Source organism: Ochotona curzoniae, unplaced genomic scaffold (genome assembly GCF_017591425.1).
Source record: "Ochotona curzoniae isolate NIBS_2020 unplaced genomic scaffold, NIBS_Ocur_1.0 contig_2321, whole genome shotgun sequence".
Classification (NCBI taxonomy): domain Eukaryota; kingdom Metazoa; phylum Chordata; class Mammalia; order Lagomorpha; family Ochotonidae; genus Ochotona; species Ochotona curzoniae.
In genome coordinates this window covers 7321228-7337656 of record NW_024465421.1, presented here as the reverse complement: position 1 = coordinate 7337656, position 16429 = coordinate 7321228, and the positions used below count along the sequence as shown (strand labels likewise).

Below are 16429 nucleotides of genomic sequence, written 5' to 3'. Positions count from 1 at the left end.
CGAGGTTGACATCACCCCAGGCGGGCAGCAGCTCACCCAAAGTCCCGCCTGCGCCCTCCCCTCCCCAGGACCTGTCCTCACGGCTGTCCGCTAAGAACCCAGGCATCACCACCCCACCCCCCCAGCTCCCGCCCGGGCCGTTTTGCGCCCCATCAGCTGTTCCCGCAGGAAGGGCGCCCCGCTCCGCCAAGCCTTTTGTTTGTTGGGTCTGCAGGAAATCGGAGGGGCGGTGACCCGGGGCTCATCTGCCCCAGGGACCTGGGAGAGGGAGTGGGCTCCCAGATCAGGGATTTATAATCGCGGCGGGATCGTCAGGCCAGGGAGGAGGCCGGAGGTGGCCAGGGCCAGCGGCCCGGAGTGCAGGGAGGATCCCCCAAACCGGAGGCTGGGCTGCAGTCACCCAAAGCGTGCACAGCGAGTGACTCCAAGACCCCGAACGCTGCACGAGAGAACCCCAGCAACTGGAGAGGCGGCGGACAGCTCCCACCTAACAGTCTCTAAGACTTGGTTGTGGGTGTTTTTTTTTCCCCCTCCCCTGAAAAAATGGTGGAAAGGAGGACCAGCACGTAACCCCAGAATTCGCGCCTTCCCAGGACGCAACCGCAGAAACAAAGTGCGGCGACGTGGACGCTCTGGCAGCTCGGCGTCCTCTCGTTGGTTGCCCGCTCTATGAAGCCGCCTCCGTTGCCGCCATCTTCCCTTTCTAGGAGGGGGCGGGGCCTCCGCAGTCATGTGAGCAACCTGCTGGTTCGCACGCTGGAGAGTTCTGACAAGCAGTGAGGGGTGAAGTTCGAGCCTCACCTCCTGCGTGATCTCAGTGGGGAAGTGAACCAGCGGATGGAAGATTCTCTGTAATCTCTGTAATTTCAAATAGAAATAAGTCTTAAAAGAATAGAAGCCCCTCTTCACTGCCTGGCGTTAAGGGTAGAGGGCTGGGCTGCAGACACGCCTTGGGGACACTGCTATCCAGGTGGAATTTATTTATTTTAAACATTTATTTTTAAATTGCAAAGTCAGTTATATAGAGAGGAGGAGAGACAGAGAGGAAGATCTTCCATCCGATGATTCGCTCTCCAAGTGACCACAATGGCCAGAGCTGTGCCGACCTGAAGACAGGAAACCTTCTCCAGGTCCCCCACGCGAGTACAGGGTCCCAAGGCTTTGGGCCATCCTCGACTGCTTTCCCAGCTGGATGGGAGGTGGAGCTGCCAGGATTAGAACTGGTGCCCATATGGGATGCTGGTATGGTAGGCACAGGTTTAGCTTGATATGTCATGTCACGCTCCATGCCGCCTAAGAGCACTCCACCTTAGGGGATACAGATGGGACCTGTCCCTCCTCCCCTAGGTTGGAGCATACCTGATACAGATGGGACCTGCTCTCCAGGATGGAGTTTATCTGATATAGATGGGACTGGCCCAGTGCAAAGAACAACCAAGACACCGAGCTGGAGCGGCTGCACAGGGCAGCCTAGTGCAGAGCACTGAGGCAGGTGGGCGGTGGTGGGCGGAGAGAAGCTTCCAGTGTCTCTTCTGACGGCTTCTGTTTTCTCAATGAAATGGGAGGCAGGGCAGGGAGCCAGGACTAAGCAGAAGCACCTCTGGGGTGGTTGATGAGAGGGGTGAAGTCGTGGGAAAGGGAATAGGGCAGAGAGTGAATCAGGGGCCACTGGAGACTCACGCTGCCCTGGGGGTGTTCTGTCCACTCAGGGTCAGCTGCGTGGGGTAGGTTGTGGTTTTGGCCAGCAGGTGTAACACACACAGTGAGCCAGCATGAGGAAATTCAGGCACATGCCAGGGAGTACTTGTAGTGGACCTTGAAATTTTAGCTGTTGGGCCTGGCGCGGTAGCCTAATGGCTGAAGTCCTGTCTTGCACGCACAGGGATGCCATATGGGCACCAGTTCGTGTCCAGGCAGCCACGCTTTCCATCCAGCTCCCTGCCTGTGGCCTGGGAAAGCAATTGAGGATGGCCCAAAGCCTTGGGAACCTGTACCCGTGAGGAAGATGCGGAAGAGGCTTTGAGCTCCTGGCTTTGGATCAGCTTAGCACTGGCTGTTGTGGCCGCTTGGAGAGTGAATCACTGGATGAAAGATCTTCCTCTCTGTCTCTTCTCCTCTCTGTATATCTGACTTTCCATGAAAAATAAAATAAATCTTTTTTTAAAAAAAATAAGGTTGGCTCCCCACAGTAGCCTAGTAGCTAAATCTTTTTTTTTTTCTTTTTTTATTTATTTATTTTTTTTTTTTAAAGATTTATTTTTATTATTTTTTTATTGGAAAGGCGGATATACAGAGAGGAGAGACAGAGAGGAAGATCTTCCATCCGATGATTCACTCCCCAAGTGACCGCAACGGGCCGATACTATGCCGATCCGAAGCCAGGAGCCTCTTCCGGGTCTCCCACGCGGGTGCAGGTTCCCAAAGCTTTGGGCCGTCCTCGACTGCTTTCCCAGGCCACAGGCAGGGAGCTGGAAGGGAAGCGGGGCTGCCGGGATTAGAACCAGCACCCATATGGGATCCCGGGCGTGCAAGGCGAGGACCTTTAACCACTTGCGCCACCGCGCCGGGCCCCATAGTAGCTAAATCTTTGTCTTCATGCTCCAGGATCGCATGTGGGTGTCGTTTGTGTCCAGGTTGCTCCACTTCCCATCCAGTTCCCTGCTTGTGCCCTAAGAAAGTAATGGAGGATGCCCCAAAGAGTTGGGACCCTGCAACCACTTGGGAGACCTGGAGGAAGCTCCTGGCTTAGAATTGGCTCAGCTCTAACCGTTGCAGCCACTTTGGGAGTGAATAAGTGAATGGAAGATTCTTTACCTCTCTCTTTTCTTCTCTGTAAATCTGACTTCCCAATAAAAATAAAAAAAAAATTTTAAGTTATAGGCAAGAACTGCGTTACCTGACAAGCTCAGAGTGGTTGAGGAGCTGCTTGCGGTCCTGCCTGCCTGAGAGAAAAGTAGGGTCACCCCAAAACTGCGCTGCCGCTGCTGAGGCCTGTGATGGGAAGGCTCTCATGTAGGGCTCCCCAACCCCACCGCCGGCCGCTGCTGCAATGAGCCCCCGAAAGCAGGTGGCAGACGGCGCAGACCGACCTCGGACCTGCGGCCAAGGGCACCCTCCAGTGGCGAAGACGAGGGAGCGCAGCGGCGGCAGCTGGCTCCCAGAGCGAGGCTGGGGGACTTGGGGGGCCGCTGCCGGGACCCTGCATTCGTTCCAGGACTTGGAGAGATGGCAGGACCAGGACTCCGAAAGGGGCCAAGCGCCCCACATCCCGAGTTCCTCGGAGATGCACCTGCGCCAGGTGTCGCGGCCCCGCCCAATTCCTTCCGCCACCTCCGCGCGCGCTCCTGTCCAGGGCTCGGGCGATGCGCCCTACCCCATTCCGTGGGGCTGCAGAGCGCTGTGGGTGTCGTGGGTCCCGAGGCTCGCACCTGACAGCCCCGGGCTGCACCTTGAGGGCGGGAGCACGTGGAAGCTGCGGCCGCGCCGGGGACTGGGCGCCCCCGGAGGGGCGGGACGTTCCCGGACGCCCACGGGGCGGGACCGGCGCCCGGGACCAATGGGGCGCCTGGCTGGGGGGATGGGGCAGGCTCCGGGCCTGACATCCCGGTAGCCGCTGCCGACTGCTCGGCGGAGCCCCCCGCGCCCCGCTCGGCGCTCCGCGGACCCCTGCGGCCCGCCCGCGGGGCTCCTTCCCCGGCTGGTGAGTGGGTTTACCGCGCCGCAGCCGTGCCGAGGGGTGGGCCTGGCCCGGGGATGGAGGTCCGGCGGGCCGCGAGCCGGTCGGGGTGATGGGGCGGGGTGTTTGTGCTGGCGGGGTTGCGGTGGGGAGAACCCCGTGTGACTGTGTGGAATCTGGGACGGGCGAGGGGGTGCTAGGGAGAGGAAGGGATGGGTTGGCGTAGGGTGGGGCTTTGGGGAGATTTGCAAGTTTCTAGCTGCTGGTGGGCGATGGTCGGGGAGCAGCCCGAGTGAGCGGCGTCCGGGGCAAGGGGTGAGGCTGGCCGCGGGACGGGAACTCACTTCCCTTTTGGGGGATTCGCTTCCTTCTCGCACAGCCTGGGGGAGCAGCGGGCCTGTGGGAGGGGGGTTTCATGTCCTGCCTGGTGGGACATCTGAGATTGCTGCGAGCCTGTGCATGTGTGTGCGCGCGCGCGTGCGCGACTGGGGTTTTTCTTGGGGAGGGGGCTCCGCAGGTCATTGCTGTTGTGTGCTTGGCAGGCCCGTTCGTGGCATCCTCTGCCCGCTCTTGCTCGACCATGGCCAGCGAGAGCTCGCCTCTGCTGGCCTACCGGCTCCTAGGGGAGGAGGCGGCCGCCTTCCCCGCCGGTGCTGCTGGGGGTCCCGGAGGGGCACCTGCACGGAAGCTGTCCACTTTCCTCGGCGTGGTGGTGCCCACGGTGCTGTCCATGTTCAGCATAGTAGTCTTTCTGAGAATTGGTGAGTGGGGCGGGGCGCGGGGGGGCAGGGGTGGGGACTTCTTGGGGGAGGGGTGGGCCTGGAGAATGGGGAAGGTGTGGCTTTGGCCTGGAGGCTTGGGGCCCCTCCCAGCCCCTTACCTGCCTTGCCCTTGCTGGCCCAGGGTTCGTGGTGGGTCACGCTGGGCTGCTGCAATCCCTGGCCATGCTGTTGGTTGCCTATTTCATCTTGGCGCTCACCGTCCTGTCTGTCTGTGCCATTGCCACTAACGGCGCCGTGCGTGGAGGCGGGGCCTATTGTATCCTCCACAATGGGGCTGGGGTCCTGGCTGTGCTGCCTCTGGGTAGGGTGGGGTGTGTGTAAGGGGAAGGGTCCTGGCTGCCCTGCCTCTGGGTGAGGTGGGATGGGGTGGGGTGTGTATAAGGGGAAGGGTCCTGGCTGTCCTGCCTCTGGGCGGCGTGTGTGTGTGTGTGTGTGTGTGTGTGTGTGTGTGTGTGTGTAAGCGGAAGGGCCATTCTGGCTGCACCTGTTAGGCTCTGTGCTGTCCTGCAAATGATGAGACAGTTGTCAGTGCACAGCTAGCAGGCAGCTGTGTCTGGTCTTAGCCAGACAGCCCAGTGTATGGCCCCTTCTTTGGGCTCCATTCCCGTTGCTTTTTCCTTAACATTCACTCCCTGTAGTCATGATCAGCCGGACCCTGGGGCCCGAGGTTGGCGGTAGCATCGGCCTCATGTTCTACCTGGCCAACGTGTGCAGCTGTGCCGTGTCCCTGCTGGGGCTGGTGGAGTCTGTGCTGGACATCTTCGGAGCTGGTCTGTGTTCTCTTCCTGCTGTGGGCAGCTCTGGGATTGTGGGTTGAGGAAGGGGGTCCCTTGCTGTCCTGAGCTGCTGTCACTCATGTCGCCAGAGACAGGCCTCCTTGCCCACAATGGGGAGCTGCCAGCCCTTCTGCCTAAAGCTTACGTTGTCCCTGCCTCTCTCCAGATGCCACAGGATCCAGCGGGATCCGGGTGCTGCCCCAAGGCTATGGCTGGAACCTCCTCTACGGCTCCCTGCTGCTGGGCCTCGTGGGTGGGGTCTGCACGCTGGGCGCTGGGCTCTATGCCCGGGCCTCCTTCCTCACCTTCCTGCTGGTCTCTGGCTCCCTGGGTTCAGTGCTGGTCAGCTTTGTGGCTGTGGGGCCCAGGGACATACCCCTGACCCCTCGGCCCGGCACCAACGGCTCCTCCTTGCCGACCAAGGTGGGCCATTTCACCGGCTTCAACACCAGCACCCTGAGAGACAACTTGGGTGGTGAGTGGGGTGGGGTGTGTGTGTGTTGGGGGGCTGGGCCCTTGGGGTCCCTAGAGATGGGAACAGAACAGGTATAGGAGGGAGGGTGAAGAGTTCAGATCTGTCACACCCAGAGAGAGCATGAGATGGTACCTGCCTTGGGGTAGGCAGGGGCACCCACCCTAGGAGGCGGGGGCACAGGTGACGCCATGGGAGAGTGCGGGTGAGGGTCTGTGGGGAGGAAGAGGAGCTGATGGGTCCCTCAGAGGTGCCAGGGCTGGGGTGCTGCGTGCAGGTGTGCAGGGGCAGCTGGAGAGGGGTCGCCTGGCCTGGGGGAGATGAGGAGGATCCTGACTCCCTATTGCCTTCAGCTGGCTACGCTGAGGACTACACCACCGGAGCCGTGATGACCTTCGCCAGCGTCTTTGCTGTCCTTTTCAACGGCTGCACTGGCATTATGGCGGGGGCCAACATGTCAGGTGGGAACCCCCACCTGCTGCCTCGCTCCAGGACACGGTGCAGGGGGTGGGGATGGCTGGAGGGCTAATCGCTTACCCCTTGCTCCCTGCCCTGCAGGTGAACTGAAGGACCCCAGCCGGGCCATCCCTCTGGGCACGATCGTGGCCGTGGCCTACACCTTCTTCATCTATGTCCTGCTGTTCTTCCTCTCCAGTTTCACTTGTGACAGGTGACCCGGGTCATCCCGGCAGGGGTGGGCAGCAGCACAGGCGGAGTAGAGGGCTGTCAGGGTGAGGGGCTGTGAGGGTTGCTGGTGCCCAGCCTGAGGGCTGCCCTCCGCACCCCCACCAGGGTCCTGCTGCAGGAGGACTACGGCTTCTTCCGCGCCATTAGCTTGTGGCCCCCGTTGGTGCTCATCGGCATCTATGCCACCTCGCTGTCGGCCTCCATGAGTTCTCTCATTGGCGCCTCCCGCATCCTGCATGCCCTGGCCCAGGATGACTTATTTGGTGCGCTCTCCTCTTCCTGTACCCCTCTTCCTGTATACCCATACCGTTCCCAGCCCCCTTGCACCTGCCGGCACGGCCTAGGCTGACCTGTCTCAGCCTTGGTTCTGGTTTCATAGGTGTGATCTTGGCCCCAGCTAAGGTGGTCACCCATGGGGGGAACCCCTGGGGAGCAGTCCTGTACTCCTGGGGCCTGGTACAGGTAGGTCTTTCTCTTCAAGCTTCCCCCATGGCTGGGGCAGGTTAGGGGTGGGCTGGAGTCATGGATGGAATGGTGGGGATGTTGGCTGGTCTTCTGTGGAAGGGTGCATCTGTACTTCCGGAAGTGCTTTGATACCCTGATGGATGTCCTGCCCCCCTTGATCCTTGCCCAGCTGGTGCTCCTAGCCGGAAAGCTGAACACGCTGGCCGCTGTGGTCACTGTCTTCTACCTGGTGGCCTATGCCGCCGTGGACCTGTCCTGTCTGAGCTTAGAGTGGGCCTCAGCGCCCAACTTCCGGTGAGAGACGGATGAAGGGAGCCACCGGGGTTGATGCTGTGCCCCGACCCAGAGCCTTGGCCCTGAGTTCCCTCCCTTCTCTGCCCGACCCCAGCCCCACCTTCAGCCTGTTCTCCTGGCACACTTGCCTGCTGGGCGTGGCCTCCTGCCTGCTCATGATGTTTCTGATCAGCCCGGGAGCGGCTGGCGGCTCCTTGCTGCTCATGGGCCTGCTGTCAGCCCTGCTCACAGCCCGAGGGGGCCCCAGCAGCTGGGGCTATGTCAGCCAGGCCCTGCTCTTCCACCAGGTGAGAGGTGCTTGGGGGGACCCCACTTCCCGTGACTGGGTGGGTATTTCTGTTCAAGAGGGGGGAGGCTGAAGGTGGAAGGTGGATGCTCATCTGAAGTCCCAATCCCCAGGTGCGAAAGTACCTGCTCAGACTTGACGTCCGCAAAGACCACGTGAAATTCTGGCGGCCCCAGCTGCTGCTGCTGGTGGGAAACCCCCGGGGTGCCCTGCCTTTGCTGCGCTTAGCCAACCAGCTCAAGAAAGGGGGACTCTACGTGCTGGGCCATGTGACCTTGGGGGATCTGGGTGAGTAGTCCGCTGCCCTTCTCAAATGCCCCGGGGGACTCTTCCCACCAGCGTTGGCTGTGCCCAGTCCTGGGCTTCAGGTGGGCTTCGACTGCCTGGAGACCTGATCCAGAGCTGCTGTCCTGCTCCTGCCCGCAGACTCACTGCCCTCGGACCCTGTGCAGCCGCAGTATGGGGCATGGCTGAGCCTGGTGGACCGTGCCCAGGTGAAGGCTTTTGTGGACCTCACCCTGTCACCTTCCGTACGGCAGGGGGCTCAGCACCTGCTGCGGATCTCGGGCCTCGGTGAGCTCTGTTCTCCCTGCTGTCCCCTCTGTGGCCCCATTAAATCTCGGTTCACTTCCTGCCCACAACAGACCGCAGATTGTAAACTGCAGAAGGAACTGGGCCCTGTGCCGATAGGAGGAGAGCTGAGATAACTGCCAGCCACAGCGGCTGGGGATAAGGGTTGCTGCTGTGGGGTTTCTTCTCTTTAATAACTGTTACTTATTTACAGTTTATGTGAAAGGCAGAAGATCTTCCATATCCACCGGTTCACTCCTCCACATGGCTGCAGTGGCTTGGGCTGGGTCTGGGCTGATGTCAGGAGCTGGGAGTTTTTCAGGTCTCCCACATGAGTGCAGGGGCCCACGGACTTTCCCAGGCTCCTTGCCAGGGAGTTGGATCGGAAATGGAGCAGCTGAACCTGCGCTCCTTTGTGATGCTGGCATTGCAGGTGGCAGCTTGACCTGATGGGCCGTAAAGCTGACCCCACTTCTTTTTTTTTTCACAATCCAAAATGGGAGTATAGATTTTGAAGAGCGTGTGAGGGTTTTTCAGAAAGTGTATGGAAATGGGGCCAGTGCCCTGTGGTGTACAGTAGGCTGAGCTTCCACCTGTGGTGCCGGCATCTCATATGGGTACTGGTTTGAGTCCCAGCTGCTTTACTTCCAAGCCAGCTTCTTGCTGATGTGCCTGGGAAAGCAGTGGAAGATGGCTCCAGTCCTCAGGCCCCTGCACCCATGTGGAAGATCTGGAAGAGGCTCCTAACTGGCATTTGTGGAGTTGGGGAATGAACCAGCGGATGGAAGATCCCTGCCTTCTCTCTTTCAAATTTTAAAAAAAAAAATTATCTTAAAAAGAAAAAGTTTATAGAAAGGGAGTTTTTAGTGCAAAAAACTTAAAAATCTGTGTATGTGAGAGTTTCTCAGTAAGTCTACAGAAATTGCATATGATGAAAAACTGAGTGGATTTCAACTTTTGGTGGCAAAACACGCTTATCTTTTAATTCTGTTTTCCACCCACTTGCTGAAGGAGGCTCATATTCCTAGGACAGTAGGGGCATTGTCTGGGTCTGGGGCTGTCCCATCAACCACCAGAATTCAGAGGAGCCAGACCACCACGCAGTGATGTGGCCAGCAGAGGGTTTGTGGAGAGGCTGGCTCTCAGCCTGGCCAGTGGGTAATGGCATGGCACAGCCCCAGCCACCACAAAGGACGCTGGAGGGCACGTGGTGATGCCTCACATGGAGGGAATGGAGTGTTTATTTCTCCCTGAAGACTCACTGATTTATTTGAAAGGCAGAGTTATAGAAGGAGGTGAGAGAGAAAGCTTACATCTGCTGGTTCACTAGCTGCCATGGCTGGGACTGGGCCAGGTGCACACCAGGAGCCTGGAACTCCATCTGGGTCTCCCACGCAGGTGGCAGGGACCAGACTCTGCTGCTTTCCTAGGCACATCACCAGGGGACTGGATTGGGGACGTGGGTTGTCGCAGGCCACAAAACCAGCTGGAGCACTGCCACTCCAGCCCCAGGCCCAGGCTCCTCTGAGTCCCCGCCTAGCTTCCCGGCTTCTGTCACCTGAGTGCACACTTCCTTCCCCATTAAGAATCTGGCTCAAGTTCAAGAGTGTTGGACATCGCCCTGGCTGTGAGAATCATTATCCTGGAAACAGCCCAGGACGGGCGGGGCTGGCTTCAAGTTGCTAGAGCAGTCACTGCCACATTCATAAAAACGCAAGCTTTGTAGGGGCTCAGCAGGATAAGCTATTGCTCATGATGCTGCCATCTGCTGGTGTTCCTTAGCTGAATATTGGATCGAATCCCAGCTGCTCCACCTCTGATCCAAGCTGCCTACTTATGCTCCTGGGAAGACAGCAGAGGATGGATCAAGCATGGGCCCCTGCCACTCATGTGTGTGCGACCTGGATGGAATTCTGAGCTCCTGGCATTAGCCCAGCCCAGCTCCAATTGGGCCATTTAGGAAGTGAGCTAGTAAAGACTCCTTTCTCTTTGTCTCTACCTCCCTGGTGCCCTGCTTCCCCTCCAGCTCCCTGCCCATGTGCCTTGGAAAGCCGAGGAGATGGCCCAAGTGCTTGTCACCCATATGGGGAGACCTGGGTAGACTCCACTTCCTCTGGTCTCCTACATGGATACAGGATCCCAAGGCCTTGGGCTGTCCTCGACTGCTTTGCTAGGTCACAGGCAGGGAGCTAGATGTGAAGTAGAGCAGCCAGGATTAGAACTAGCGCTCATATGGGATCCTGGCACTTGTAAGGCGAGGACTTTAGCCACTAGGCTATCCTGCCAGGCCCACTTAAAAAAATGTTTTTAACTCTGACATCAAATCAAAATATATATGCCAGGAGGATTTTCTACATAGAGAAAATTCTGCTTTTCCTGGGCCATCTTCTGCGGCGTTTTATTTTATTATAAAGTTTAGTTTTTTGGGGCCAGTATAGTGGCAGCCTAGTCCTCCCCCTGGCATCCCAGGAGGGCACGGGTTCGTGTGCCAGCTGCTCTACTTCGATCTAGCTCTCTGCCTGGGAAAGCAGTCGAGGCTGGCCCAGGGTGTGGGATGGCTTCACGTGCTTGCCCCAGGAACCTGCCACCTCTTGAGCTGCTGGGTCAGTATCTTCCCAGGGCTCTAGATGAGCAGCTTCCTGCCTCCCACTTCCTCACAGGGGCGGCTCCTTAAACAGACTCCTCAGGTGATTTTGGCTTCTTTAAAGTGGCGGAGATTAGCCACAGAGATAAGCAAATAGATGCCTGTGGAAGCGATGAGGAAAGCTGTGTGATGTTGCCTGGGTATCCCCCAGCACCCGTGGGAACCAAATGCAGACGGTGGGAGCGTGGGCGAGGGCTCAGGCACGTGAGAGCCTGGCGGGAACCCAGCGCGGTTGAGGGTGAGCGTAGGAGAGTCCAACACCTGCACCCTGCACAGGGGGTGCGCGGGGGGCGCATGTGAGCCTGGCCTAACCCTGCCAGGGTTATAGCCATCACCTGCCTTCCCTGCCTAACCACCTCCCACCCCCCCACTTGCCCGCAGGTGGCATGAAGCCCAACACGCTGGTCCTGGGTTTCTACGATGATGCCCCGCCACAGGACCACTTCCTGAGAGATCCTGCCTTCTCCGAGCCCCTAGACGGTCCCCAGGAGGGTGGCGCCCCAGCTCTGAGTACCCTCTTCCCGCCACCCCGGGCTCCTGGGAGCCCCCGCGCGCTCAGCCCCCAGGACTACGTGGCCACCGTAGCGGACGCCCTCAAGATGAACAAGAACGTGGTGCTGGCCCGGGCCTGCGGGGCCCTGCCCCCTGAACGGCTGAGCCGGGGTTCCGGGGGTCCCGTGCCACCGCACCATGTAGACGTGTGGCCCCTCAATCTGCTGCGACCCCGGGGCGGGCCCGGCTACGTGGACGTGTGCGGCCTCTTTGTACTGCAGATGGCCACCATCTTGGGCATGGTGCCCGCCTGGCACAGCGCACGACTCCGCATCTTCCTGTGTTTGGGCCCGCGCGAGGCCCCCGGAGCGGCCGAAGGGAGGCTGCGGGCGCTACTGAGCCAACTGCGGATCCGGGCCGAGGTGCACGAGGTGGTGTGGGGCGAGGGAGCCGGGGCCGACCGGCAGGAGGAAGAGGATGAAGGGGACTTTGTAAACAGCGGGCACGGGGACGCCGAGGCCGAGGCCCTGGCCCGCAGCGCCAACGCCCTGGTGCGCGCTCAGCAGGGACGCGGCACGGGTGGAGGGCCTGGTGGCCCGGAGGCAACAGCAGATGGCCAGGAGGGGCCTGCCACGGCACTCACCTTCCTGTACCTGCCTCGGCCGCCCGCCGACCCCACGCGCTACCAGCGTTACCTGGCGCTGCTGGAAACTCTGAGCCGTGACCTGGGCCCCACGCTGTTGGTGCATGGCCTCACGCCAGTCACCTGCACTGACCTCTGAAGCCTCCGGAGGCGTGGACGCTGCAGGAGTGGGGATCAGGGATGGGTAGCCCTACCTTGGGACCCTGGAAATTCCCAGGGGGTCCTGAGCTCCAGTGTCTCCCGTGTCCTTTGGGAGGGGACCCAGGCTGAGCACAGGGGCTGGCCGGGGGTGGGGGACCATAGACCCCCACACCCTCTTGCCTGCCGGCCTCTCCCACCTTGGTGCCTTGACCGCAGGGGCCGGCTCCGCTGCGGACCCCAGGCTACCTCAGCTGGCCGCCGCGAGTGGGTGCGTGGGTGGGTGGGTGGGTGAATGGAGGGCCATGTTTTCCTTGCGGTGTCATTTTTCTAACTCTGCGGACCATAAATAAAAGACTGAAACACTACAGGCTGGCCTCATGCTGCTGGCGGGGACGTGGGAGGGAGGTGCCAGAGCTTGCACAGGCCCTACCCAGCTGCCACGTGCAGGCCAGCGCCTCCCGCAGCCCCCCAGGATTGCACGCCCACCAGAGAGCCCGCCCCTCGCGCCTCGGGGAGGGGCCGCAGAGAGGGCCTCGGGGCCCACGTGACCCTCCCCCGGAATGCAGTGACGTCACCGGGGGCGTGGCCGTCCCCAAAATTGGGGAGGAAGGGAAAAAAAAAAAGCAGAAAAAGTTTCTTTCTTGGAGTCCCATACCAGGCCTTGGACGGAAGAGGTGGCCTAGGCCATAGGCTCCTCCAATCCAGACCATGTCGGGGCCCACCTGGCTCCCCCCAAAGCAGCCAGAGACCACCAGAGCCCTTCAAGGGAGGGCGCTCTCCCGGGGCGCCCCTGGGCTGCCACCCGCCCACGGAACAGGTAAGGCAGGCGCATTTGCAGCGGGGCAGGGCTGGGGCGGAGGGGTGCCCACCTCGGGGCCCCTCCCAGTCTGCTCCTGCAGCCCCTTACCTCCCACCCAGGTGAGGGGGTGGAGGAGCGGAATGGCCCTCTCCAGCCTCGTCCCCACCTCTGGTCTCTCTCCCCCCCACCCCAGCACTCCAGACCCACCCCAGGGTCAATTTTTGCCCCCTCCCGTCTGACCAGTGTTACCAGTCCCCAGGGGGTCGCGAGGACCGGGGCCGGGAGGACTGGGGCCCGGCCTGGGTGGGGTCCCATGCAGCACCCCAGCGTCCGCAGGTGAGAATGGCGGTGTTGGGGTGTGGTGTGGTGCAGGGGGGAACCCTGGGAGATGGCTTCCTGATATGCCTCCTCCTGGTTTTGGCTCCTTCTCCAGGGCCTCCCCCCAGAAAGGGGGGCGCTGCGCCCAGGAAGTCTGGATGCTGAGATTGATTCGCTGACCAGCATGCTGGCCGAGCTCGATGGGGGCCGGGGACACCCTGTGCGGAGGCCTGACCGACAGGTGACTTCCCATGTTTTGCTCCTGTCTCCCCTGCCTCGACCCCAGCCTGGGACCGGGCGCCAGTTCCCCTTCCCTTTTCCCTCCACCTGCCCCTACCACCTCTGCTCCATGGGACTCACTCATCACCCACCAAGGTGGGGGTCAGGTGACTTTCCCCAGGTATGGGGTCGCTCCTGACTTGGGCTTTGCTCATTGCTTCTGATCGATCTGTTTCTCTCCAGGCTTACGAGGCCGCTCAGCCCTCTTCCTACCGCTCTGGCTCCCTGAAACCCAATGGAGGGAGCGTACCCCTTCCACTGCCAGCGTCCCCCTATGGGGGCCCCACCCCAGCCTCTTATGCTACAGCCAGCACCCCAGCTGGCCCAGCCTTCCCGGTGCAGGTGAAGGTGGCCCAGCCCGTGAGAGGCTGTGGCCCTCCCAGGCGGGGAGCTTCGCAGGCCTCTGGGCCCCTTCCTGGCCCCCACTTGCCTCTCACAGGCCGAGGTGATGTCTGGGGAGTTGGCTACCGGAGCCACCGTGGGCCAGGGCCGGGGGGGAAAGAAGACGCTGTTGGGGTGTCTGGTCCTGCAGGAGGAGGAAGAGGAGGCGGACATGGGCCACAGGTGAGCCCCTGGGTGTTAACATGTAGGGGCTTCCTAAACTGAGAGTGAGAGGAGGAATGCTAAAGATCCTGGTTTGAGAGCAGACCCTGAGAAAGACCTGGGGTGTGGAGCAGGAAAGGGGTTCGAGCAGGCTGGATGCCTGGGGGAACTGAGCCCCATGCTGCCCACCTCTCAGGTGCCCCTGAGCCAGCCTCCTGAGGAGGAACTGGAGCGACTGACCAAGAAGCTGGTGCAGGACATGAGCCACCCGCCCAGCGGCGAGTACTTTGGTGGGTGTCTGTGTGGAGCGGGAGGGAGGCTGGCCAGCCCAGGTCTGTGGCAGGCTGTGACCCTGTCCTTCCCTGCGCCCAGGCCGATGTGGTGGCTGTGGAGAAGACGTGGTTGGGGATGGTGCTGGGGTCGTGGCCCTGGACCGTGTCTTCCATGTGGGGTGCTTCGTGTGCTCCACTTGCCGGGCCCAGCTCCGGGGCCAGCATTTCTATGCTGTTGACAGGAGGGCGTACTGTGAGAGCTGCTATGTGGTGAGTGGCTGCGGCTGGCGGGGACTGTGGCAGGAGGCAGGGGAGCTTCCTGCAAGGTGGAAGCCAGATGTCCAAGGCCAGAAGAGGAATGAAGGAGGGGAGGGTGGTGGGGGGGGGAGTTTCATGGAGAAGGTGAATGGAAACATTCGCAGAGAAGGTGAATGGAAACATTCGCAGAGGAGCCGAGTGCTGGAGGGAAGGCTCACCGTTCATAGAAGGGATTTTCTTGAAAGTCATTGTTATATGAATTTGCAAGGCACACAGACAGATATTGCTCCTGCTGGTTCACTCCCCCAACACGTGTGGGACAGGCTAGTGGGGCTGGGCTATATCGAAGCCAGGAGCCTGGCACTACATCCAGGGTTCTCATGTGGGTGGCACCATCCCTGCTACCCACCTGGGTGCTCAGGAGCTTGACTGGAAGTCTTTCTGACATGGGATGCAGGTGTCTCAAACAGTCTCTTAAGGGAGTGGGTACCATGGCAACACCACCCCAGCAAAACCAGATATTACTCCTGATTACGGACTAACAGGATGTTGATGTTCAGGGAACTGGACTCAGATTGGTTCAGTTCCACCTCCCACCAAGTCCTAGGGAGGCTGCTACAGAAAACAGCCCTGGGTGGGGGATGAGGAGTGGGGCTTAGCGATGGCTCAGTTAGCCAGTCCTCCGCCTGCAAGTGCCAGGATCCCATATTGGGAGCCAGTTCATGTCCTGGCTGCTGCTATTCCTTTTCCATCCAGCTCCCTGCTTGTGGCCTGGGAAAGCAGCGGAGGATAGCCCAAAGTCTTGGGACCCTGCACTTGCATGGGATACACCAAAGAAGCTCCTGACTCCTGGCTTTGGGTTGGTTCAGCTCTGGCCTGTGTGGCCATTTGGGGAATGAACCAGCAGATGAAGGATCTATCTCTTTGTCTCTCCTTTTCTCTGTAAATCTGACTTTCCAATAATAGTAATAATAATAGAATCTGAAAAAAAAAAAAAAAGAACCCCAACTAAAAGCAAATTGTCTGGAGGAAGAACTAGTGCCTCCTGCCTCCCCCTGACCTTCCTGGCTGTCCCACACACCAGGCCACCCTGGAGAAATGTTCCACATGCTCCCAGCCCATCCTGGACCGGATCCTGCGGGCCATGGGGAAGGCCTACCATCCTGGCTGCTTCACCTGTGTGGTCTGCCACCGCGGCCTAGACGGCGTCCCCTTCACAGTGGACGCTACCAGCCAAATCCACTGCATTGAAGACTTCCACAGGTGGGGACCCCTCCTCTCCCCCACCTCTTATCCCCCAATCCCCTCCTGCTTCCCACCATCCCTTGGTTCTCTCCCATACCCAGGAAGTTTGCACCCCGGTGCTCTGTGTGTGGCGGGGCCATCATGCCTGAGCCGGGCCAGGAGGAGACCGTGAGGATCGTTGCCCTGGACCGCAGTTTTCATATCGGTTGCTACAAGTGCGAGGTCAGGGGGCCTGGGTGACAGTTAAGGAATTGACAGTCTAGGCTACAGGGGGAAGAGCTGGGGGACTGGGGGTATAGGGTGGGAGGGAGCTGCTGGGAAAGCTGTTGTTTCCTTGCCAACAGGAGTGTGGCCTGCTGCTGTCCTCGGAGGGCGAGTGCCAGGGCTGCTACCCACTGGATGGGCATATCTTGTGCAAGGCCTGCAGCGCCTGGCGCATCCAGGAACTCTCTGCTACCGTCACCACTGACTGCTGAGACTCCCTGGTGGGCAGCGCACGTGCTGCCTGCCGCCTTCCCAGTCCCTGACCTTGCCAGCCCTGGCATCTGCCTTTGCAATTTTGTTACCAAATGTCTCCTTCTTGGTGAAATAATAACCCCTGAGCATTCCACAGGTTACAAGTCTTGTCTGATTGTCCCAGTGGCCACAACACAAGCACACCTATTGTTTCTAATGTGTATATATATATATATATATGCAAAGTCACATGTACAGAGAGGAAGATCTTCTACCTGCTGGTTTACTCCCCAAGTGGCCGCAACGGCCAGAGCTGAGCTGATCCAAAGCC

At 60.0% G+C, this 16429-nt stretch overlaps 2 protein-coding genes across 4 annotated transcripts; both read left to right on the top strand.

Annotated features, from left to right (window-relative positions):
- The first annotated feature begins 3642 nt into the window (after positions 1–3642).
- On the top strand, positions 3643–12293 carry SLC12A9 (solute carrier family 12 member 9). Of its 2 annotated transcripts, XM_040972877.1 has the most exons (14): positions 3643–3700; positions 4219–4437; positions 4580–4714; positions 5097–5228; positions 5401–5709; positions 6060–6167; positions 6265–6376; positions 6499–6656; positions 6773–6855; positions 7028–7152; positions 7247–7439; positions 7552–7726; positions 7865–8011; positions 11034–12293. In XM_040972877.1, the coding sequence occupies exons 2-14, from the start codon at positions 4257–4259 to the stop codon at positions 11924–11926; spliced, it is 2751 nt and encodes a 916-aa protein (XP_040828811.1). In that variant the 5' UTR covers positions 3643–3700; positions 4219–4256; the 3' UTR covers positions 11927–12293. The 2 variants fall into 2 exon arrangements, with proteins under 2 accessions (XP_040828811.1, XP_040828812.1); XM_040972878.1 differs by lacking the exon at positions 4580–4714.
- Positions 12294–12515: 222 nt separating this feature from the next.
- Positions 12516–16250, top strand: TRIP6 (thyroid hormone receptor interactor 6). 2 transcript variants are annotated; one of them, XM_040972887.1, is made up of 9 exons: positions 12516–12745; positions 12921–13063; positions 13161–13286; positions 13508–13888; positions 14064–14157; positions 14240–14409; positions 15482–15660; positions 15744–15864; positions 15987–16250. In XM_040972887.1, exons 1-9 carry the CDS (start codon positions 12637–12639, stop codon positions 16116–16118), a joined length of 1455 nt encoding a protein of 484 aa, XP_040828821.1. In that variant the 5' UTR covers positions 12516–12636; the 3' UTR covers positions 16119–16250. The 2 variants fall into 2 exon arrangements, with proteins under 2 accessions (XP_040828821.1, XP_040828822.1); XM_040972888.1 differs by lacking the exon at positions 13508–13888.
- The last annotated feature ends 179 nt before the right edge of the window (positions 16251–16429 follow it).